The 26,216-nt window shown below is 44.3% G+C and overlaps 1 protein-coding gene across 1 annotated transcript in view; it reads left to right on the top strand.

Annotated features, from left to right (window-relative positions):
* The window catches only part of MSRA (methionine sulfoxide reductase A), a 377,002-nt gene that overhangs the window by 272,277 nt on the left and 78,509 nt on the right, over nt 1–26,216 (top strand). Inside the window, exon 5 of the mRNA XM_052645046.1 lies at nt 4,180–4,286. Coding sequence (XP_052501006.1) covers nt 4,180–4,286 — 107 coding nt within the window. The remainder of the gene's footprint in view (nt 1–4,179; nt 4,287–26,216) is intronic.

The following is a 26,216-nucleotide window of genomic DNA, read 5'->3' as shown; positions in this document are numbered from 1 at the left end:
TTCCTCACATGCTATTTCTCTTAAAAAAAAAAAAAACTTAAATAGATTTAAACAATGACACATGGAGTTGCAAAAGTAAGTAGTCAAGATACCTGGAGTAACAGGCAAATTTGGCCTTGACAAATTTGGCCAAAATGAAGCAAGGCAAAGGCTAACAGAGTTTTGCCAAGAGGATGCACTGGTCATAGCAAACACCCTCTTCCAACAACACAAGAGAAGACTCTACACATGGACATTACCAGATGGTCAACACCAAAAACAGATTGATTATATTCTTTGCAGCCAGAGTTGGAGAAGCTCTATACAGTCAGCAAAAACAAGACCGGGAGCTGACTTTGGCTCAGATCATGAACTCCTTATTGCCAAATTCAGACTTAAATTGAAGAAAGTAGAGAAAACCACTAGCCTATTCAGGTATGACCTAAATCAAATCCCTTACAACAAGGGATCAGATCTGATAGACACAGTGCCTGATGAACTATAGACGGAGGTTCGTGACACTGTACAGGAGGCAGGGATCAAGACCATCCCCATGGAAGAGAAATGCAAAAAGCAAAATGGCTGTCTGGGGAGGCCTTACAAATAGCTGTGAAAAGAAGAGAAGCAAAAGGCAAAGGAGAAACGGAAAGATATACCCATTTGAATGCAGAGTTCCAAAGAATACCAAGGAGAGATAAGAAAGCCTTCCTCAATGATCAGTGCAAAGAAATAGAGGAAAACAATAGAATGGGAAAGAATAGAATGGGAAGAATAGAATTTTCAAGAAAATTAGAGATACCAAGGGAACATTTCATGCAAAAATGGGCACAATAAAGAATAGAAATGTTATGGACCTAACAGAAGCAGAGGATCTTAAGAAGAGGTAGCAAGAAACACAGAAGAACTATACAAAAAAGATCTTCATGACCCATATAAACATAATGGTGTGGTCACTCACCTAGAGCCAGACATCCTGGAATGCAAAGTCAAGTGAGCCTTAGGAAGCATCACTACGAACAAAACTAGTGGAGGTGATGGAATTCCAGTTGAGCTATTTCAAATCCTAATAGGTGATGCTGTGAAAGTGGTGCACTCAATATGCCAGCAAATTTGGAAAACTCAGCAGTGGCCACAGGACTGGAAAAGGTCAGTTTTCATTCCAGTCCCAAAGAAGGGCAATGCCAAAGACTGTTCAAACTACCGCACAATTGCACTCATCTCATATAGTAGCAAAGTAATGCTCAAAATTCTCCAAGTGAGGTTTCAACAGTATGTGAACCGTGAACTTCCAGATGTTCAAGCTGGATTTAGAAAAGGCAGAGGAACCAGAGATCAAATTGCCAACATCCGCTGGATCATGGAAAAAGCAAGAGGATTCCAGAAAAACATCTACTTCTGCTTTATTGATTACGCCAAAGCTTTTGACTGTGTTGGTCACAACAAACTGTGGAGAATTCTTCAAGAGATGGGAATACCAGAACACCTTACCTGCCTTCTGAGAAATCTTACGCAGCTCAAGAAGCAGCAGTTAGAACTGGACGTAGAACAATAAACTGGTTCCAAATTGGGGAAGGAGTACTTCAAGGCTGTATGTTGTCACGTTGCTTATTTAACTTCTATGCAGAGTACATCATGTGAAATGCCGGGCTGGATGAAGCACAAACTGGAATCAAAATTGCTGGGAGAAATATCAATAACCTCAGATGATTCTGCCACCCTTATGACAGAAAGTGAAGAGGAACTGAAGAGCCTCTTGATAAAAATGAAAGAGGAGAGTGAAAAAGCTGGCTTAAAACTCAACATTCAAAAAATGAAGATCAAAACAATGGAAACAGTGTCAGACTTTATTTTGGGGGGCTCCAAAATCACTGCAGATGGTGGCTGTAGCCATGAAATTAAAAGACGGTTGCTCCTTGGAAGAAAACCTATGACCAACCTAGACAGCATATTCAAAAGCAGAGACATTACTTTGCCAACAAAAGTCTGTCTAGTTAGTTTTTCCAGTAGTCATTTATGGATGTGAGAGTTGGACTGTGAAGAAAGCTGAGCACCAAAGAATTGATGTTTTTGAACTGTGGTGTTGGAGAATACCCTTGAGAGTCCCTTAGACTGCAAGAAGATCAAACCAGTCAATCCTAAAGAAAATCAGTCCTGAATATTCGTTGGAAGGACTGATGCTGAAGCTGAAACTCCAGTACTTTGGCCACCTGATGCAAAGAACTGACTCATTGGAAAAGACCCTGATGCTGGGAAAGATTGAAGGTGGGAAAAGAAGGGGACGACAGAGGAAGAGATGATTGGATGCTATCACTGACTCGATGAACGTGAGTTTGGGCAACCTCCAGGAGTTGGTGATGGACAGAGGCCTGGTGTGCTGCAGTCCATGGGGTTGCAAAGAGTCAGACACGACTGAGTGACTGAACTGACTGACTGCCACATGGAGAACCTGGATTTCTGCATCTTGTGCTAAATGGAGAGGTATGTGACTTGACTTAAAAATCAGTCATCTGGCAGTGTTTTTTCTTCCCAGGAATATTGCAGAAGGAACAGTGATGCTACCATCCTGCCATTATGCAAATGGATGTTAGGACAAAAGGGTGGGATATAGTCACACTGGAGAAGCCCTACTTGTAAGAGAAGAAAGGAAAACTGAAGAAGACAGAACATTCTGGAATATATATTTATCCACTCTCTTACACAGTCTCTTAAGTAATATTTACAAGAATACATACATATCATATACTATAAATAATACTTAAAATAATACGTGCATTGGTGTGTGCTAAGTTGCTTAAGTTGTGTCTGACTCTGCGACCCTATGGACTGTAGCCTGCCAGGCTCCTCTGTCGATGGGATTCTCCAGGCAAGAATACTTGAGTGGGTTGCCATGCCCTCCTCCAAGGGATCTTCCCGACCCAGGGATCAAAGCAGTGTCTGTCTCCTATTAGCTGGTGGATTCTTTACCATTAACACCACCTTGGAAGCTCCTACTAATATGTATCTACACTATAGTACCAACACTATAATACTTAAATGAATATATAACTTACAAAGAAATGAAATAGATATCCTAATTTGATATTACTTGGTGCTTATTGGAGGCATGGGATGGTTAATTTTTAGTATACAATATTAATATTTCAATGTCATTATTGATATTGGCTTTTTAATAATGAGTTCCTGATCCCCCTTGTGACCTTTGTATATGGAGGAGAGGAGGGGTTCCACAGGTGAGAGAATGGGATTTCTAGGGAGTCACCTAGGCTGGCTGGAGGAGGGCATGGCAGTCTGTTCCAGTGTTCTTGCCTAGAGAATCCCATGGGCAGAGACAGAGGAGCCTGGGGGGCTTTTCTCCACGGGGTCGCAGAGATGGACAGGACCGAGCAACCCAACAACAACAGCAGCAGCACCTATGCTGGGGGCTCCGAAACGTGGAACTGTTGCTTTAGGAAGGTTGCACCTCTTATGGGAGGAGTTTGCGGGTACTTGTGAAAACTGAAACTGATGCTTTAGTGATGCAGTAAATGTGTGTGAAGTTCTTTTCTCAGCGTGGGGATCTGTCGGGGATCTCTGACAGGCCGGTGGCAGTGTAAGATGGGGACTCCATCATTCAGTTAGAAATTGACCTTGAGCTACTGATAGCTCTACACTTGAGCTGCTGTGACTGTGGAAAGTGCACTGGGCTGGCTTGAAAATGCCAGGTTTTCCTTTGACTGGGTGTGTGACCTTAGGCAAACTCTTTAAACTCGTTGAGCATCAGTCACTTTGTCATTTCTTAGGCATCTCCTGTGTGTAGGGCACCACGCCAGGCACTTCTCCGCATATTATTCCATTTCCTTATCTGCCAAGCAAGGGATGGTACCACCTGCCACACAGAGTGTCTCATTAGAATCCACAGAACCAGTGTGTTATCACAGTGCTTCACAATCAAAAAATGGTTATGCCTTCAATATCTGCATGGAAGAGTGCACGTTTGTAGAGCATCTACTATGATGCGAGACCTGTGATCAATTTAAAATGCAGATACGTTATAATTAAAACAGGCAAAGCGAAACAGATATGTTGCCTGCTTGTTCAAGGAGAGTTGTGTCAGGGTGAAATGGAAACGAGCACTCAGCAGGACGTGAGTCCTGAGGGACGTGTGACTCTGGCCTCATGGCCCAGGCCACCCCAGTAACCCTATGCTTTCCACTTCCCCAGGCATGCGCCAAGGCAACGACCACGGCTCTCAGTACCGCTCCGCCATCTACCTGACCTCTGCTGAGCACGTGGGGGCAGCCCTGAGGTCCCAGGAGGACTACCAGAAGGTAGGTCCCATCTCCCTGCCAGGCCACCTATGGAGGAAGAGTCTGGTTCTTGCCACTTGGCCCTGCGCTCCATTTGCATGTTCTGGGAAATTTCTATCAGCCTCGTGGAATAGAGCCCTTCTGCTCTGTAGAAGAACGTGAATGTCTCCAGAAGTCAGCTCACCCAGATGAACATACAACTTAACATCAAATCTCTCTCTCTCTCTGAGTCTCTCTCTCTTTCTTCTTCTTTCTGTATTAATCTGCTTGGGCTGCCATGACAAAGCACTACAGATGGGATGCTTAAACAGCAGAAATCTGTGGTCTCGCAGCTCTGTCGAATCACAGGGAGTTTAAAGTCATGGTGTTGGCAGGACTGAATCTGCTCGGGGACGCTCCCCTGGGCTTGTAGCCGGCTGTCTTCTCCCTGTCTTCTCATCATCGGCTCTCTGTGCGCCTGTTTCCGGGTCCAAATTAATACCATTTATGACAACTCCAGTCACGTTAGGTCAAGGCCTTAGCTAATGACCATATTTAACTCCATCACCTCTGTTAATATCTCCAGGGGAGGTCACATGCTGAGGTCCTGGTCGTTGGGATTCCCACATATCTTTTTGGGGGACACATAATTATGACTGTTAACTGGGTTGATGTTTGTGAAGCATAGAGCGTAGCAAAGTACTCAACAGATGGTAGCCCATATTACTGTTGGGATTTCAACTTCAGTTTGGTAGGTGAAGGCTTGGTTGCTGATACCATCACTTAAGAAAAGTAATGCATGATGAGAGAGGAGGCTTAGGGCCTGAAGAACAGTAGCGCTTGAGAGATGGCTTAGAGAAGTGCCTAGGGCAGATGAGACACGGTGGCAGGTTCAACAGAGAACCAGCGCCAAGCAAAAACTTAACAGTTCGTTCTGTTTGGTTTAATCTCACTATATTTAATTATAAAGGTTATGTTATTAATACTAAAAGTAACATATAATTAGTGCTATATATTGATTTCCTAATGTAATGATTCAGAATCTCTTAAGAAACTCCAGAAGAATATTAATTTCCCTCCAGACCATCTCAAAATGAGCTGATCTTCTCGTGTTCACCTTGAAGATGTTAAGGTGAAAAGGTTAGTGCCTCCCACACTATGACGAAGAGGCTAACTTACACCTAATAGTCTGGTTTCTACCCAGTATAGTTTCTGTCTTTAGCTTTGAGTAGAACCCACATTGATCTTAGATAACTGATAGACATATGAAGTAAAATTTGGATATTAAATGTTACTGATTTCTCCATTACTTTTGTAGATTGGGGGAATGTTAATCTTGAATAATCTTGTTCAGTGTTAATCAATGAATAACCTTGACAGTTGTTCTAACCTAGAGCTCTTTGAATGTTCTGTACCTAGGCACATGGGAATGAAATACATTCCTACATATACATATATCCCCTTCATGGATCACAGCCTTGGCTTTTAAAAGTAAGGTCTATTTCAAAACTAAAAATTGAGCTCTTCTCTGCCCCCAACATCCAGATATCTGTTGTGGTTCATGTAACCACATAGAATTGCTTGATTACCAACTCAGAGAACAAATAATGTCACGTCTCTTTTATTTTAATACGTAAATAAAAACTGGCTCTGAATTATACTGACAGATGAGTAGAAAGTCTACTACTTTCCTCCTGGCAAACTGACTAAACTCCAGAGAGTCTTGACTCTAGACCAGTGCCGCCATACAACCCTCTGCCCAACAGCAGTGGTCTGTCCTGCAGTGTCTGGCTACTGCAGGGAAGAGAGAGATGAGGCCAAGGGCATCTGAGCTGGTGCACGAGAGGTGGCTGGTGTGACAATATGCAAAGGGTCCTTCACCTGCCCCTGCCTGGTCCAAGCCAGGCAGCTGACTGCAGTCCCCAGGATGATTTGCTGTGATTTAGTGGCTTTTTGGCTCCTCTGTTAGAGCTATCAAGTCTGGTTCTAGCAGGCATCCTAGCACAATTGTTGAGTTATGTAATGTGCAGAGATATAGAGAGCAGAGTACATCATAAGAAACGCTGGGCTGGAAGAAGCACAAGCTGGAATCAAGATTGCCGGGAGAAATATCAATAACCAGAAGCAGAAGACATTAAGAAGAGGTGGCAAGAATACACAGAAGAACTGTATAAAAAAGAGCTTCACGACCCAGATAATCATGATGGTGTGATCACTCACCTAGAGCCAGACATCCTGGAATGTGAAGTCTAGTGGGCCTTAGGAAGCATCACTACAAACAAAGCTAGTGGAGGTGATGGAATTCCAGTTGAGCTGTTTCAAATCCTGAAAAATGATGCTGTGAAAGTGGTGCACTCAATATGCCAGCAAATTTGGAAAACTCAGCAGTGGCCACAGGACTGGAAAAGGTCAGTTTTTATTCCAATCCCAAAGAAAGGCAATGCCAAAGAATGCACAAACTACTGCACAGTTGCACTCATCTCACACGCTAGTAAAGTAATGCTCAAAATTCTCCAAGCCAGGCTGCAGCAATCCATGAACCATTAACTTTCAGATGTTCAAGCTGGATTTAGAAAAGGCAGAGGAACCAGAGATCAAATTGCCAACATCCACTGGATCATGGAAAAAGCAAGAGAGTTCCAGAAAAACATCTATTTCTGCTTTATTGACTATGCCAAAGCCTTTGACTGTGTGGATCACAATAAACTGTGGAAAATTCTGAAAGAGATGGGAATACCAGACCACCTAACCTGCCTCTTGAGAAACCTGTATGCAGGTCAGGAAGCAACAGTTAGAACTGGACATGGAACAACAAACTGGTTCCAAATCGGAAAAGGAGTACATCAAGGCTGTATATTGTCACCCTGCTTATTTAACTTCTATGCAGAGTACATCATGAGAAATGCTGGGCTGGAAGAATCACAAACTGGAATCAAGATTGCCAGGAGAAATATCAATAACCTCAGATATGCAGATGACACCACTCTTATGGCAGAAAGTGAAGAGGAACTAAAAAGCCTCTTGATGAAAGTGAAAGAGGAGAGTGAAAAAGTTGGCTTAAAGCTCAACATTCAGAAAATGAAGATCGTGGCATCTGGTCCCATCACTTCATGGGAAGTAGATGGGGAAAGAGTGGAAACTGTGCAGACTTTGTTTTTTGGGGCTCCAAAATCACTGCAGATGGTGACTTCAGTCATGAAATTAAAAGATGCTTACTCCTTGGAAGGAAAGTTATGACCAACCTAGACAGCATATTCAAAAGCAGAGACATTACTTTGCCAACAAAGGTCCGTCTAGTCAAGGCTATGGTTTTTCCTGTGGTCATGTATGGATGTGAGAGTTGGACTATAAAGAAAGCTGAGTGCAGAAGAATTGATGCTTTTGAACTGTGGTGTTGGAGAAGACTCTTGAGAGTCCCTTGGACTGCAAGAAGATCCAGTCAGTCCATCCTAAAGGAGATCAGTCCTGGGTGTTCATTGGAAGGACTAATGTTGAAGCTGAAACTCCAATGCTTTGGCTACCTCATGCGAAGAGCTGACTCATTGGAAAAGACCCTGATGCTGGGAGGGATTGGGGGCAGGAGGAGAAGGGGCCAACAGAGGATGAGATGGCTGGATGGCATCACCAACTCGATGGACATGAGTTTGAGTGAACTCTGGGAGTTGGTGATGGATAGGGAGGCCTGGCGAGCTTCGATTCATGGGGTCGCAAAGAGTTGGACACAACTGAGTGACTGAAATGAACTGATGGTTGATATCTATGTGGTATATGATATTGATAATAGAACAGCAACCATAGTACGGACTACTTACTACATGATTATTACTGTTTTAAGCATTTTATATAAAGGGAACCATTTCTATATCTCTGACTCTATCTATAAACATACATAGATATAATGGATGTATATATAATGGATCTAATGGACATGTTTAGATATAGGTATGAATATATCTCTCTGTATCTTTATATAAAATTATATGCACCCATGACTCTTGTTTCTAATTTTGAAGCTTGTATCATTTTCCAACTGTCCATTTAATTGGCATAATTGATTAATACACACAGAAAAAGGAAAAAGAAAAATCAGTAATCACGGTACAGTGAGAGGCGGGTGTAATTAGCTTTTACACCGTAAAGAGGTTGACCTGTGCTTTTATGTTTACCTTAAAGAATAATGTGGTCTTTACTAGGTCCACTAAGTAGGGAGAGAGACTTAGATATCACGAGTTGTAGAGGTCTTTAATCTGGGAGAGTTATTCTTAACAATACTGGATGAGGGTCTAGGACTCCGTAATCTATCTCATCACAAACTTTTGGGTTTGCTTCTGAGAGTGGGGAGGTTCTGAAGATGGATTTCCATCATTTTATATGTACTGTTTTCTCCTGTAAGAGTTGGCATTTCTGGCGGCCCTGTCACCACATCGGGGGCGGGGGGATCATCTTATTTGAACCCTGGTGGGACCCCTCTGCACTAATTATAACATTGTTGACTCAGGTTACTAATTTAATAGTCTTCACTAGTTTGCCCCCAGTGGCCCCCTAATAACCAGCTTCTTCAGCAACTTCTTTATGCCATTCAAGTTGAGAGGGACAGTACTACTTACCACCAAGCAGCCGTGTGAACATAAAACTCGCTGATTTTATCACAGGGACCAATTGTTGAGCTAATTAGATGTGCAGTACTGCTGATGAGCCGGAAACTGATTTTTTCCATCTAAGCCATGGTTTTCTGCAGAGTTGGCTGGGTTGTAGACACCAGGCTCACCAACAATCCTTGAAAAGGAAGAAAGGCTGAAGACATTTGCAAATTTCCATTCCGATTAGGGCAGGCTGGAGAATCTCACAGGAGAGGACTTGAGTGAAACCTCAATTTCACATTGAGTTCCTTGACCTCGAAAGGGCAGGTTTCTGTTTACAGAATTTGACAGCTGCTTCATATCTTTGGTGAGCTGCAGCCTTGGCACAAAATGTGGGATCTTCTTGCCTTTGGACAGTCTTCATGGTGGTGGTGGTGTAGTCAGTAAGTTGTATCAGACTTTTGCGACCCCTTGGACTGTAGCCCTCCAGGCTCCTCTGTCCATGGGATCTCCCAGGCAAGAGTACTGGAATGGGTTGTCATTCCCTTCTCCAGGGGATCTTCTCTACCCAGAGATCAAACCCAGGTCTGCTGCTTTGCAGGTGAATTCTTTACCACCGAGCCACCAGGGAAGCCAAAGACTTCACAGTCTTTCATTAATAGCATTTTCGTATTTTTTTCGCCAGAGTTTCATAGTGGAATCATCTGCTTATGGTATTCATTGGAGGAGATAATTGGATGTATTCTTGTTTTTGGATCACCAGACGTAGACAGTTTCCCTCTCAAGTGAGCCCGTGATGATGTTTTCTAATATTCTAAACTGAATCATAGCTTCTGGCAGGGAGGGGGGTTGTTCACATGTGATATTTATGTCCTGAAAATCCAACTCTTCCTCATTTAGGAACTGGATCTTTTGATCAGTAATAGATTATGTTCCCTGAAATTTGCTGAAGAATTAATAAATCAAAACACTCTTCTGGCCACATGACCTACTTCCTTCCCAATGCCTCAGAGCTTCATGAACAGTAAGCACAAGCTTTCCTCTGGATGACCTTTTTGGGTGAATGTTAAATTACCCGCCATGTGTCAAATATGAAACAGGGCCTTAATGTCCCTGTCTCCCAGCATGTTTATCCACCTACCCTCCTATCCATCCATCCATTCATATCTTCAGCATAGCTATAGTCTCTAAGTATTTATCATGTTTTATCTGTAATTTCAATTATCCAGCAATCTGTTACTGTGCTGTATACGATGTCATTTTAAAGCAAAGTACCAAAAATGAAAGGTAAAAAGCAACAAGTATATTTCGGCATTGCTTCAGCTTCCCTGATAGCTCAGTTGGTAAAGAATCTGCCTGCAATGCAGGAGACCCCAGACCAGTTCCTGGGTTGGGAAGATCCACTGGAGAAGGGATAGGCTGCTGCTGCTACTGCTGCTAAGTCGCTTTAGTCATGTCCGACTCTGTGCGACCCCATAGACGGCAGCCCACCAGGCTCCCCCGTCCCTGGGATTCTCCAGGCAAGAACACTGGAGTGGGTTGCCATTTCCTTCTCCAATGGGTGAAAGTGGAAAGTGAAGGTGAAGTTGCTCAGTCATGTCCCACTCCTTGTGACCCCATGGACTGCAGCCTACCAGGCTTCTCTGTCCATGGGATTCTCCAGGCAAGAGTACTGGAGTGGGGTGCCATTGCCTTTTCCGAAAGGATAGGCTACCCATTGAATATTCTTGGGCTTCTTTTGTGGCTTAGCTGGTAAAGAATCTGCCTTCAGTGTGAGAGACTGAAGTTTGATCTCTGGGTTGGGAAGATCCTCTGGAGAAGAGAAAGGCTACCCACTCCAGTATTCTGGCCTGGAGAATTCCATGGACTGTATAGTCCATGGAGTCACAGAGTCAGACATGACTGAGTGTCTTTCACTTTCACTATTTATTTGATCAGTGGCTGCCAACATTCCTTGGCATGTGGCCACATCCTCCCAGTCTCTGAGTAGGTGGCCAAGTGACCTTCTCTACTTCTATGTGTCCAATCTCCCCCTCCTTCTCTCTTAAAGGACACATGTGATCACATATAGGGCCCACTGGATAAGCCAGGATAATCTTCCCATCACAAGATCCTTAATTTAATCACAGCTGGGAAGACTTTGCCATATAAAGTAACATTTACAAGTTCTGGGGATTAGGGCGTGGACATTTGGCCAGCAGCAGTATTGAGCCTCCTACACTGTGGCTCAGATCATGAACTCCTTATTAGCAAATTCAGACTCAAATTGAAGAAAGTAGGGAAAACCGCTAGACCATTCAGGTATGACCTAAATCAAATCCCTTTTGATTATACAGTGGAAGTGAAAAATAGATTTAAGGGCCTAGATCTGATAGATAGAGTGCCTAATGAACTATGGAATGAGGTTCGTGACATTGTACAGGAGACAGGGATCAAGACCATCCCCATGGAAAAGAAATGCAAAAAGGCAAAATGGCTGTCTGGGGAGGCCTTACAAATAGCTGTGAAAAGAAGAGAGGCGAAAAGCAAAGGAGAAAAGGAAAGATATAAGCATCTGAATGCAGAGTTCCAAAGAACAGCACGAAGAGATAAGAAAGCCTTCTTCAGTGACCAATGCAAAGAAATAGAGGAAAAGAACAGAATGGGAAAGACTAGAGATCTCTTCAAGAAAATTAGAGATACCAAGGGAACATTTCATGCAAAGATGGGCTCGATAAAGGACAGAAATGGTATGGACCTAACAGAAGCAGAAGATATTAAGAAGAGGTGGCAAGAATACACAGAAGAACTATACAGAAAAGATCTTCACGACCAAGATAATCATGATGATGTGATCACTCATCTAGAGCCAGACATCCTGGAATGTGAAGTCAAGTGGGCCTTAGGAAGCATCACTACAAACAAAGCTAGTGGAGGTGATGGAATTCCAGTTGAGCTGTTTCAAAACCTGAAAGATGCTGCTGTGAAAGTGCTGCACTCAATATGCCAGCAAATTTGGAAAACTCAGCAGTGGCCAAAAGACTGGAAAAGGTCAGTTTTCATTCCAATCCCAAAGAAAGGCAATGCCAAAGAATGCTCAAACTACTGCACAATTGCACTCATCTCACATGCTAGTAAAGTAATGCTCAAAATTCTACAAGCCAGGCTTCAGCAATACGTGAACCATTAACTCCCTGATGTTCAAGCTGGTTTTAGAAAAGGCAGAGGAACCAGAGATCAAATTCCTAACATCCACTGGATCATGGACAAAGCAAGAGAGTTCCAGAAAAACATCTATTTCTGCTTTATTGACTATGCCAAAGCCTTTGACTGTGTGGATCACAATAAACTGTGGAAAATTCTGAAAGAGATGGGAATACCAGACCACCTAACCTGCCTCTTGAGAAACCTGTATGCAGGTCAGGAAGCAACAGTTAGAACTGGACATGGAACAACAAACTGGTTCCAAATAGGAAAAGGAGTACGTCAAGGCTGTATATTGTCACCCTGCTTATTTAACTTCTATGCAGAGTACATCATGAGAAACGCTGGACTGGAAGAAACACAATCTGGAATCAAGATTGCCAGGAGAAATATCAATAACCTCAGATATGCAGATGACACCACCCTTATGGCAGAAAGTGAAGAGGAGCTAAAAAGTCTCTTGATAAAAGTGAAAGAGGAGAGCGAAAAAGTTGGCCTAAAGCTCAACATTCAGAAAATGAAGATCATGGCATCTGGTCCCATCACTTCATGGGAAATAGATGGGGAAACAGTGGAAACAGTATCAGACTTTATCTTTTTGGGCTCCAAAATCACTGCAGATGATGACTGCAGCCATGAAATTAAAATACACTTACTCCTTGGAAGAAAAGTTATGACCAACCTAGACACTATATTCAAAAGCAGAGACATTTCTTTGCCAACAAAGGTCCGTCTAGTCAAGGCTATGGTTTATCCTGTGGTCATGTATGGATGTGAGAGTTGGACTGTGAAGAAGGCTGAGCACCGAAGAATTGATGCTTTTGAACTGTGATGTTGGAGAAGACTCTTGAGAGTCCCTTGGACTACAGGGAGATCCAACCAGTCCATTCTGAAGGAGATCAGCCCTGGGATTTCTTTGGAAGGAATGATGCTAAAGCTGAAGCTCCAGTACTTTGGCCACCTCATGCAAAGAGTTGACTCACTGGAAAAGACTGTGATGCTGGGAGGGATTGGGGGCTGGAGGAGAAGGGGCCGACAAGAGGATGAGATGGCTGGATGGCATCACGGACTAGATGGACATGAGTCTGAGTGAACTCCGGGAGATGGTGATGGACAGGGAGGCCTGGGGCGTGCTGCGATTCATGGGGTCGCAAAGAGTCGGACACGACTGAGCGACTGAACTGAACAGTCCTCAGGCCTGGATCCCGTCCTGCAGTTGTCACATGCCGTGCCTCATGTGACAGAGGTGGCCTTTGGAGGCTGAAACTGGGAGTTCTTTTTTCCTGGGCCGCTCACCCAGTGGGCACACATCTGGCTTCTTCTGAGCCCCAGGGCCACACACAGAACACACTTGGTACCCTAGAGAGGATGGGGCTTGCTCTCCTCTCTCTAGGGGACCTGTCTAGTTTTGAACAGAGATACAAATTTGCATCAGCTTATTCTCTTTCAAACATCTCTACCTTCAAAAAAGATCCAGCTTCATTCCCATCCTGCTTACCAAAATAAAGTAGCATACTAAAAATAACAACAGGGAAAAAATCCTGAGCGCTAGATTTGGAGGAGAAAATTGTGTGTGTGCACGTGTGCGTGCGCGTGTGTCTGTATAATCAAAATAATGTTTGAATGGTTGGAGAGGATGTGCTAGTGCTGTCTTAGTCACTTACTACCTGTGGACCCCTGACTTCTTGTCTTTATTTTCAAATTATCTGAGTGTGGACAGCATAATTTCCTCATAGATTTGTTATAAGAATTAAATAATATTTTCCATATATGTAAAAATACATTAAAAATTCTATATATGTAAAAATATCTCTTGTTATGGACATATATATATGTATGTATATACACACACACACGCACATACTATAATATAGCTAGCATGTTGTACCCACCCAATATTCATTCAATGAAGCTAAGCCTCTTGAGACTTCCAGTCAAGAAAATAGTTTCAATTATGCCAACTCAATTGAGAGAAATTAAATATACTCAATAAATATCCAGTTATGCTATAATCATCATAATATAACTGGACCTGATAATTCCCTACCAGAAGGTACAGATCCTTTGTGTTTCCTTATAAGCATCAATAGCCTGAAAATCTGAAAATGTCTTTCCTTCTGTACCTTCCCCCACCTTCCCCAGTAAATTAATACATTAATTACCTTATCAGTTATTAATTATGTACTGATTAGTTGCCAGACTCACATTACAGCTGTTTCAAACACAGCTATCAGAAGAAGGATCTCGTGAAGTTTCTTGCAATAACCTGTGCTACGCAACAGCACAGAAGCCCATGTGTCACAAATGCTCTTACCTGAAGACCATTCCCTGGGAACTGTCCTGACTTTAAGTGGGCTGTTTGGGGGCTCCTGGTTCATCCTTGTTTCCCCCAAGACCTGGTTCCGTTCTTCCAATCTAGCGGATTGTCAGCAAATATTTGTTGATCTGAACCGAAAAGATGTAGCAGAATAAGGAGCCATCTTTACTCCTTGTTACAGACTGAACAGTTGAGTTCTCCAAAAATTTGTATATTGAAGCCCTAACTCTCAGTGTCATAGTATTAGGAGCTGGGGTCTTTGGGTGATTAGAGTTAGATGAGGTCATGAGGGTGGGGCCCTCATGATGGGATTAGTGTCCTTGTAAAAAGACACGCCAGAGAGCACCCTCTCCCTCTTTCTCCCGTGAAGCATGCGGAGAAGAGGTTACCTGAGCACACAGTAAGACAGTAGTCATCTCTAAGTGATGAAATAATATTCACAATGAAACCTATCCTGCTGGCACCTCTCTGCCTCCAGAACTGGGAGAAATAATTGTCTTTCTTTAAAGCCACCCGGTACGTTGTGGCAGCCAGAGCTTACTGAGATGCCAGGAAAGGGTGGGGAGAACCTCGGCGGTGGGTGGGGGCACCTGGCTGGGGTCCTGCTCTGCCCTTCCTGACTCTGACCTTGGATGAGCCCTTACACCTCTACTTCCTTGTGTTTAAAGTGGGAAGATAAGAACAGCAAAAGGTTTTATAAATCATAAGTTTCTTGTGCTTTGTCCCGCCTCATATGAGTGGTAACCCTCACCCCACCACAGGGAGGTAGTTCAGGACCTGCCCTCCTACCTGCCTGAGAAAGAAACCGAAGCTTAAAGGGCTTCATTCACGTTTCCAAGATGACCCAGGGAGTACATACAGACAGTGAAAGCCATCTGACTCTGAATTCCATATGCTTTCCTCACACACTGTACTGGGTAATCTGTCAAGCATTTTACAAATATCACGGTTTAATGGGGTGACTCCAGAGACAAGGCTATTGGCAATGACTTCATCCTGCTTTTCCAGGGCCCTCAGATTTCAAACCATTGCAGAAATTTAGGATCAGAGAACCTTCCTTTCTGTCACGAACAGAGAAAATGGCAGGCTGATTCCTGTTTCTTTGTTCACAAAGAAATGGATAGGTTGCAGTCCTTCTCGATCTCTTGCATTCTGTGTGCTCCGATTTGAAAACCAGCAACAGCACTAAAAAGACTCTGCTTTCACCAACACCAAAAATCATTTATGAATATTTGCATCTAAGCACCCTGAGTAGACATAGGTAAATGTCAGTTGATATCTTATGGTTTTGGGGATTAGCCAGCTCTTCCTTTTTTTTTTTTTTTTTTAAACTTGTGCTATTGTTTAAAGCATGCATGGAGTTATGATTTTTAAATGTCCATGGAAAAGCCCTGAATAATTCATTCACTTACCTTAGTCAAAGAGAAAAATTCTCTTTGTCTGCCCAGCAATAAAGATGAAATTCCTCTTACACCCCTCTTGTAGCTTTGTGGTTATCATCACAGGTATTATTATGAACCCTAAACAAGAACGTGTGAAATGAATGTTTTTAAAATGCCCATTTCTGGGAAGCAGGCGTCTATATCTGTGTGTGTGCAGCCATATAGACAGATAAATCTTTGGCCTTAATGGTTTAGTTGCACCGGGTGATTATTTTCATTTCCACTTATTACTGTGTGTTAGACTCCTCGTGTATGAGTACGAATTGCTCTTTCTTGACTGTATTTAGAAATATACGCATTACCCCTGGGTATTTGTTCATTAATAGGGGGTGGGGAGAGAAAAAGCTTGTAATAATGGGCTTTACATATTATTAAACTGTGTGCGTTCACATTAGGGTCCAAGTGAAAAAAAATCTGGTTTGTGTTATTGCCCTCTGGTGGTTGCAGTGTGTTGCTGCAGTGGCAGGGAAGTAAGCACGTCCCTGGGGTGGAGCTCTGCTCTGCCTGCGGTGGCTGAGAGCCATGCAGACCCCAGGGCTTTGCTGGGCCATCAGTCTTTGATTCATATTTACTGCTTTTCATCCAGGTGCACTGCAAGCACCCTAGGATTCTGCTCAGTGGCCAGAATAATGATCAAAAAGCCCGTATCCACACAAAATAACTCTGACCAACGTAGGGTGACATTCGAGTGAATTCAGATTCTCCGTGGACCACATTCTTCCTCATCTTTCCAGATCAGCTTGGGAAGAGGCAGTGGCTCCCCTTATGTGACATATGTACCCCCTGTGGTATCCAAGGTGACTTTGGATGTCTCCAGATGAGCGTTTTCAATGTTAATAGTTATGTGTTAATATTTTACCATGTCTTAGGCACAATGTAGGGAGTGTCGGACGTAGGTGCCAACCAGGAGATGGTGCCCATGCACAGCGGCTCTCTCTGCAGCGATGCAGCACTGGGTTGGCGAGCTGTTGGTTGATGGGGCAAGGCCCACATGGAGGTGGGGGGACGACCGGGAGCAGCAGCATCTCGGCTTCTTGCTTGTGGTGTGACCTTGGAGTGTTCACCTTGATCAGCCTGGGTGTCCTGATTTGTTGAATAGGATCATAATGGCTCCTTCTTAGGGTGCTGCAGCTTTTTAAAGGAGCGGTGCACATGTCCGGCGTCTGTCTCGGAATAGGGTCCCCTGTCTCCCCACACTCGGACACGTCTCTGAGCCTGCTTTCCTCCCTGATTGAATCCTGCTGTGCTTGCCACGCTCATTCTGTTCTTCATCAGGCCCGCTGTAAGTTTCCATGTTCTTTTTCCTCTTGAATACAGGTGGGCTCTCTCCTGTGGAGTGCACTCCATGTGGCACCCTGCACAGAGCAGGCTCTTTTCTCGTGCTTGTGGCAGGAGTTAAGCACAGGAGCAAAATAATTCTAAGTGACATTTGCCCGTCCTTTGACACAGTCAGTGCCTTGCACCTATCAGATGAGGACAGGACCTATCCGTTGTCCCTCCTGTCTCCCTGATTCATGTGGTCTGATAGGGTTAGGTTCCTACCCATTGGGTGCAGGCAGGGAGGAGCAAAGGTCTGCAGTGCCTAGAGCCCGCCTGAGCTAATCTCTCTCCTATCTCACCAACTGATATACATATAGGTTTATGGTCTGGCCTGCGTGCACGCGCTCTACTTGTTAATTTCAGCGGAAGAGAAAGGAAAGGCAATGGGAACATTTTAAATAACAGTATTTTGCCCTAGGATAGGATCTATTCTAGAAATAACAGAGGAGCCTTTGTTGCTCATGCAGGTAGATTATAAGCGTTGCCCTGGCTTAATCTGTGTAAAAAAAGACACTGCCGTCTCCTTAGGAGTGGTCTGATGGGAGAAACTACCCCAGGGTGGGGATTCGGGGGGCAGGGGGAGGGAAGGAGGAGCCCTGATAGTTCAGGGATAAACAGAGTGAAGCAGGGTTGTTGTCTGCCTTTAAAATCCTTGTGGATTTTGTCTCAGCTCTGTGTGATTCGAAGTTTCTCCGCTTGCCCTCCATGGAGCTTCCCACTGTCTTCCTAAATGGCTGCAGAACGCCCGCTTACATGTCTGCCATGGAGACGATGTTCATTTAAGGCTTCGAGAAGTCAGAGCTTTCATGTTGGCCGTGAAAGCCAGAGAGCCGCAAGCACCTCAGTGGCGGAGATGAAAGGACATGTGTGTGCGCGTGTGTGTTTGGAACTTAAAGGACAGGGAGAAAAAGAAAATAGATGTTACCGCTTTGCACTTACTTCAAAATATGCCTGACTCCCTCTGGTGGGACCGTTTAACTCCAAATGCGTTCCCCGCCCCCCCATCCCCCACCGCTCCCACCACACGCGCCCCGCCCCCACCACATTCATCTTGGCTCATGTGACATCTGTTCTGGGCACTGCGGAGCAAGTCTTCTCGTTGCCATGGCAGCCAGTGGAGAGAGCCCGCCCATTGGCTGCTCGCGGAGAGGAGGAAAAAAGGCCCACAGTGTCAGAGGTCGTGTGCCTAGTGCGCTCTGCCACTGTTTTCAGTCAGCTGCTGGCGGGGCCACGTCAGCGGAGCGCGCAGCAGCGGGCAGAGGCCCACAGGGACCACCCGCCACAGCTGTGGACACCGCCGGGCGGAGTGGGGGCCCCCGAGGTCAATGTCATTAGTTTCTCCCTCAAGTGTGAAGTGCGTGAAGGACAAAAGCAGAGCCTGTGGAGAAGAGTGGGCTGCCTTTTCCTTCACCTTGAACTACTCCGAGCTCTCCTTTCTTCTGTAGTGTTTGGATTGAAATTCCTAGGATGACCCTTCCTACTCCCAGCCTTCCCCATAGTGAGAGAGGCCCTGGGCCCCAGTTAAGCTGTCGAAATCAAAGCCTGTCTCAGATTCCATTTACCTTGACCATTACCCTGTCACTCTAGCACCAAAGGAGGACAGCGTTCCATTTCAAAATCTACACCCAAAACCTGACTGTTTTTAAAATCGTTTTCCCCTTGTTGGAGTCGCCTCTGAATTTCACGATGTGATTGGAGTCATAGCTGCAGGGTCTCGTAGTCATGGCGTCAGAGCTATAGGTCACTCACGTTCTTACCTCCTGGCCAAGTGAATCTCTGTCCCCAGGGCCTGATCGCGCACATGGACACGTAGAGGGAGGAGCAGCCTTGAAATCCTCATTTGCTGAACCCCAGCTGCCTCTCTTGGGCTCCCTTCTCTGGGTGGGTTTTAGGTCCCCACTGATGAGTGATGGGGTGTCCTGGCACCAGCCACACCCGGGACCTTCAGTCTCCAGAGCGTGGCACCAGTTGGGATTTGGCTGGGTGGCCCCTTGGGCAAACACTGACAGCGCCAGTTCAGCATAATTGAGGCTGGAGAAGGAAGGTTCACGAACATTCCCTCATCTGTTCCTCCCAGGTGTGGTCCCGGCTTCACAGGAGACTAAAGCCAGTAGCCTCCCAGGTCACACACTTGTGGATGGGTGAGCTCGGAATGCACGCTGCAGTTCTTTGCTTCCAAACTCTGTTCGCATCTGTCACTCAAGCCGCAGTGGGCCCCTGGATGTCTAAGGCCCCCGCAGATTTATATATGGGGAAGGCAGCCTGCGATGAAGCCCATTCCTCCCAGCTTTACTCATGCTTTGTCATGCCTGTTTCACCCTTGATGAGAAGGTATCGTTGGTGTCTAATTTGTCGAGATCAGGGACTAATGGCTTGAGGAATTTTTCTTGCTCCTTATGGCAGCTGCTTGTGGTTATAACCTGACTGAAAGCACTGTGTATTTGTGCTTTCACTGGGCAGAAAGCTCCCGGCTGATGACAGGGAGGGGACTTGTATCAGAACCAGTGAGACCAAGATGAAAATTACCATCCCCTCTGCTTCATCCTCTCAGACTCATTTTGGCCCCTTATTTATTTTCATATAGTTTGGGCTATATCAGAATAGAAATGTGGGGGAATTCCCTGGTGGTCCAGGGGTTAGGACTCAGCACTTCCACTGCAGGGAGCAGGCATTCGAGTCCTGCTCAGAGAACTAAGATCCTGCAAGCAGCACAGAGTTGCCAAAAAAGAAATGTACCACAAAAGAATGTTGGAGAAGGTCTGTGTTATTAATGTCTGCCTCTCTGCCGTCTTTGCTCATTCCTTTGGCCTGAATCTATACGTTTGAGGGTATACTCCTAAATCTTTGAAAGAACTATGGAACAGAAAAAGAAGTCATGTCACTTACCTGCCTTTGTATGATTATAAGAGAGTGATTCTTTCTGCAGTTTTGCAAAACCAGGACCAAAACAGTTGCCAGTGATTCAGGTACTAGTCTTTGTATCCACGTGCTGATCAGAGTCAGGAAAGTTGACAAACAGCGGGATGGGTTGGCAGTGAGGCAGGCAGTCCCCACAAGCTTGCTATCAAATCCAGTATCCTGAGTCACTAGAGGTTATTAAACCTACCAGCAAAACTGAGTTTGTTCCTCTCCTCCCTCTTACACTGAGAACAGTACCCACTTAGGGAAAATTAAGCAAAATTGAGAGCCTTTGCCTTTCTAGAAATAGGACCTTAACAAGCATTCAGAAGAATGTGCTTCTGTGGCAAGAATGCTAGAATATTTCACAGTGCAACTCATATGATGCTTTTTATCAAAACTCGAGTGGTGAAGTTACCATGAGTCATATTTTGCCCACAAAGATAGGATCAAGTCTACAGAGTAAAGATATAAGAAAGTAGGTTTTCACTTACAAAACCTACAAACAACTGTTCATCTAATTACACTTTCCACTCACCCCAGCATTCACTGCTAATGCCCTTTTTATCATCCTTGATCAGTCTTTATGAGGCCATAAGAAAAAAATGTAGTGAGAAACAGGTTAACAGTGAGTTTTCCAGAAAGAAAATTAAGCAAGCAAAAGCCAGAGAAGTTCCTGGTGTCCATTTAAACACGTGGAAGAGAAGTCAGTCAACGCCCTGAACTGGTAGGAAATCCTCCACCGCCTGCCACCGTGATTCCCTGGAGACGCAGGACTAAGACCACTAACCGTCACTCCTGCTGCCCACTCCACGTTGAAAACACAACCAGGTTTCTTTCCTCCTCCGCCCCATTTTCTTCTCTGTAAGTTTAGACTCATCTATCTGGAGAAATTTCTCTAAGATATTTAGTGCAACGTTATTTAGCCACGTGATGTGGATTAATGGTTATATAAAATGACCTGTAGGCTCAGGTGGCTCAGTGGTAAAGAATCTGCCTGCCAATGCAGGAGACACAATAGATGGAGGTCTGACCCCGGGTCAGGAAGATCCCCTAGAGGAGGAAATGGCAACCCACTCCAGTATTCGGTCCTGGGAAATCCCATGGACAGAGGAGCCTGGTGGGCTGCAGTCCATGGGGGTCACAAAGAGTTGGCCACGACTGATCATAGCACAGCAGCAAAATGACCCTTAATGTTCTCACTAATTCTCAGATTGTGTAACATAATGACTTAAATTGAAGAAAGTGGGGAAAACCAATAGACCATTCAGGTATGACCTAAATCAAATCCTTATGATTATACAGAGGAAGTGAGAAACAGATTTAAGGGACTAGATCTGATAGACAGAGTGCCTGATGAACTATGGATGGAGGTTTGTGATATTGTACAGGAGACAGGGATCAAGACCATCCCCAAGAAAAAGAAATGCAAAAAAGCAAAATGGCTGTCTGAGGAGGCCTTATAAATAGCTGTGAAAAGAAGAGAAGTGAAAAGCAAAGGAGGAAAGGAAAGATATTCCCATTTGAATACAGAGTTCCAAAGAATACCAAGGAGAGACAAGAAAGCCTTCCTCAGCAATCAGTGCAAAGAAATAGAGGAAAACAATAGAATGGGAAAAACTAGAGATCTCTTCAACAAAAATTAGAGATACCAAGGGAACATTTCATGCAAAGATGGGCTCGATAAAGGACAGAAATGGTATGGACCTAACAGAAGCAGAAGATATTAAGAAGAGGTGGCAAGAATACACAGAAGAACTGTACAAAAAAGATCTTCACACCCCAGATAATCATGATGGTGTGATCACTCATCTAGAGCCAGACATCCTGGAATGTGAAGTCAAGTGGGCCTTAGAAAGCATCACTACGAACAAAGCTAGTGGAGGTGATGGAATTCCAGTTGAGCTGTTTCAAATCCTGAAAGATGCTGCTGTGAAAGTGGTGCACTCAATATGCCAGCAAATTTGGAAAACTCAGCAGTGGCCACAGGACTGGAAAAGGTCAGTTTTCATTCCAATCCCTAAGAAAGGCAATGCCAAAGAATGCTCAAACTACTGCACAGTTGCACTCATCTCACACGCTAGTAAAGTAATGCTCAAAATTCTCCAAGCCAGGCTTCAGCAATACGTGATCCATGAACTTCCAGATGTTCAAGCTGGTTTTAGAAAAGGCAGAGGAACCAGAGATCAAATTGCCAACATCCACTGGATCATGGAAAAAGCAAGAGAGTTCCAGAAAAACATCTATTTCTGTGTTACTGACTATGCCAAAGCCTTTGACTGTGTGGATCACAATAAACTGTGGAAAATTCTGAAAGAGATGGGAATACCAGACCACCTAACCTGCCTCTTGAGAAACCTGTATGCAGGTCAGGAAGCAACAGTTAGAACTGGACATGGAACAACAAACTGGTTCCAAATAGGAAAAGGAGTACGTCAAGGCTGTATATTGTCACCCTGCTTATTTAACTTATATGCAGAGTACATCATGAGAAACGCTGGGCTGGAAGAAGCACCAGCTGGAAGCAAGATTGCCGACAGAAATATCAATAACCTCAGATATGCAGATGACACCACCCTTATGGCAGAAAGTGAAGAAGAACTAAAGAGCCTCTTGATGAAAGTGAAAGAGGAGAGTGAAAAAGTTGGCTTAAAGCTCAACATTCAAAAAACTAAGACCATGGCATCCAGTCCCATCCCTTCATGGCAAATAGATGGGGAAACAGTGTCAGACTTTATTTTTGGGGGCTCCAAAATCACTGCAGATGGTGATTGCAGCCATGAAATTAAAAGACGCTTACTCCTTGGAAGGAAAGTTATGACCAACCTAGACAGCATATTCAAAAGCATAGACATTACTTTGTCAACAAAGATCTGTCTAGTTAAGGCTATGGTTTTTCCTGTGGTCAGGTATGGATGTCTGAATTGGACTATAAAGAAAGCTGAGTGCCGAAGAATTGATGCTTTTGAACTGTGGTGTTGGAGAAGACTCTTGAGAGTCCCTTGGACTGCTAGGAGATCCAATCAGTCCATCCTAAAGGAGATCAGTCCTGGGTGTTCATTGGAAGGACTGATGCTGAAGCTGAAACTCCAATACTTTGGCCACCTCATGCGAAGAGTTGACTCATTGGAAAAGACCCTGATGCTGGGAAAGATTGAGGGCAGGAGGAGAAAGGGTCGACAGAGGATGAGACGGTTGGATGGCATCACCGACTCAATGGACATGGGTCTGAGTAAACTCCGGGAGTTGATGATGGATAGGGAGGCCTGGCGTGTTGCAGTTCATGGGGTCACAAAGAGTCAGACACGACTGAGCGACTGAACTGACCTGAACTGATAACATAATGATGATTAAAAAAAAAAAAAAACCACTATGGATTGGGTTAGAGCTTGATATCCTCTCAGTAGATTTATTGGGCACCTCCTGTATACCAGGAGACTACATGACAGCACTTGTTTTTGGTCTAAGCACTAAACTGTTGATACCTTGTGTTGTTTGCATGCGTTTCTTACAGGGCAATAAACACAATGTACAGAATCTTCCAAGTGTAGCTTGAATGTTTGTTTTATTTAGACATTCTCATTTCCTTAAGGAAAGCATCAGACCCCTTGTGCCACAAGGATTCCTTTCCAAGCTTAGAAACACATTTACCAATATAGATACTTTATTACAAAATAGAAAGATTCAATAGGAAAGAAAAATCCTTGTGGAAGGAAAAAGGAACCTGGTTTTAGGAATATCAGTATTTGTGCCATGAACACTAATTTATTGTTTTTACAGATATTCACCCAAAGGGTGTGGTACGGTTTCAGGAATTCGCAGAGCACAACACCCAAGCACTTGTGATAGGAAAATGGTATTCAGGAAAGTGCTCCCCTCTCTGCTACATCAGTTTGTAAAGTGGTCCTAAAAAAACACGCACGTTCTTTGTTATGACAGCATGGCTTTGTGTTTCTGATGTAAGACTAATAGGACATGAAAGCAGGGGTAAATTAGGAGCCTAGAAAATTGAGGACTGCGGGTTGATAAGCAGTAAATGAACAGTGCTCGGCATACCTAGTCGCTTCAGTCGCGTCCGACTCTTTTGCAACCCCGTGGAGCCCACCAGGCTCCTCTGACCATGGGGATTCTCCAGGCAAGAATACTGGAGTGGGTTGCCATGCCCTCCTCCAGGGAATCTTCCCGACCCAGGGATCAAACCCATGTTTCCTGCATTGCAGGTGTATCCTTTACCACTGAGCCACCGGGGGATGCCCAAATGAACAGTAGGGATCCTCAAAGAGTAGTAGAAGAGAGAGGTAAAGGCAAGTAGGGTGTGTTGAGGGATCAGGTGGGGCTAAGAAAGAAAATCCAGGCCACTGTATGTATGTTGTGTGTGAAAAAGGGAACATAGACCTGGTTACAGAAACAGAACAGAAAATGAAAGGTAGGCCAGAATCAGGGTTTCTTGGTAGGAAAAAAAAAAAAACGTGTATTTTAAGACTGAGAGAACACTGGAAAGATCACACAGACCAAAAAATGTGTAAGAAGCGCTGCCTCTGTGCTGAAAGTTTCCACCACCACCTGATGGGTTTTTGTGGTGCTTCAGCCACTCATGGGTTCCCAGGTGGCTCAGTGGTGAAGAATCCGCCTGCCAATGCAGGAGACGTGGGTTCGATGCCTGCATCGGGAAGAGCCCCTGGAGAAGGAGATGGCAACCCACTCCGGTATTCTTGCTTGGGAAATCCCGTGGAGAGAGGAACCTGGTGGGCTACAGTCCATGGGGTGGCGAAAGAGTCGGACACAACTAAAGAACAACAGCACCCACGCATGTGACTTTTTAAAAGTAATTTGCTCATCTGCACAGTGGAGCTAATAATCCTTAGCCCACTTGTTCACACTGTGGGGCTGGAAGGTCTAGGGAGATGTAGGCATGAAGACCATTGTCAACTCGAAATGTAGATGCCCGGCCTGAGCTGGATTGCGGTTGCTGTGGCAGAAGAGAACACAGTTCCCAGTCCTGGAAGCCAGGCCGCATTTTCCATCTGATGGCAGAGCTGACATTTTGTTCTTTTTGATTTTTTTTTCACTCACTGGGGTTCTTAACTGGTTCTTATGCAGTGTGATGACATGATTGCCAAGAGAGAGTTGAGGGTGGCTTCCGTATAAAAGTTTTGTTTACCTTCTCTGTATCACCAGCTATCACCCTTTGCTGGTCCATGTTTCAGTTGGTGTTTGTGAAATTCTTTTTTTTTTTTAATTTTTTATTTTATATCGGAGTATAGCCTATTAACAATGTTGTGATAGTTTCAGGTGAACAGCAGACTCTTCGGGGACTCAGACATACATATACACGTATCCATCCTCCCCCAAACGGCCCTCCCATCCACATAACATTGAGCAGAGTTCCCTGTGCTATACAGGGTCCTTATTGGTTATCCATTTTAAACATAGCAGTGTATACATGTCCATCCCAATGGGTTTTGTGAAATTCTTTCATTGCTGTCCCATTCTTTGAGTTTGGAGGCAGGCGCTTTTCTGTAACTTCTTGGCTAAATAGCTTCTTGAGAAGGCAACCAATCCTTTAAATCAGAGTTGAGTGTATATCATGAATTGCTGTAATTTATAATTCAGATTCTAAACTGGCCACTTTTAAATTGGGATCTGTTTAGAAGTCAGCATATTTAACACAAGCAAAATAAACTCCACACCTATCTGTGTGGGTTTTTTTCTCCTGTAAGTAATGGGGTTTTCACTGCAGATAGTCTGACAACTTAGGAGAAATGAGGACCTCTGTGGCCTGTCCTTTTATTGTGTCCTCAGGCCCTGTCCCACCCAGGCCTCACACACACACACACACAAAATCCTGTCTTGGGACTTCCCTGGGGGTCCAGTGGTTAAGACACCTTGCTTCCACTGTAGCGGACATGGGTCGATCCCTGGTCGGGGAACTAAGATCCCCCATGTCAAGTGTGGCCAAAAAATGGAAAAAGCAGAAACTAAAAAAAAAATTATTTTTTAAAAAAGAAAGCATGTCTGCATGACTGCTCAGCGTTTGGAAAAAACATTCTGCATCAGTTTGGCTGCATTTATTGGCTGAGCCTCCAGTTCGTTTCAGGTAGAGGGCAATGCTCATGAGGTAATAAACATAACATTTCTTCCAGGAAAAAAAAGGCAGAGAAGAAAGCCAACTAGTAGTGCTGGTGTGGAAAAGACTTTCAAATGTGAAATGACTTATCCCTCTAATGATATA

This window comes from Budorcas taxicolor, chromosome 8 (genome assembly GCF_023091745.1).
Source record: "Budorcas taxicolor isolate Tak-1 chromosome 8, Takin1.1, whole genome shotgun sequence".
In the NCBI taxonomy this organism is placed as follows: domain Eukaryota; kingdom Metazoa; phylum Chordata; class Mammalia; order Artiodactyla; family Bovidae; genus Budorcas; species Budorcas taxicolor.
Note: the sequence above shows the minus strand (reverse complement) of the source record. Positions and strands in the feature narration are given on the sequence as shown.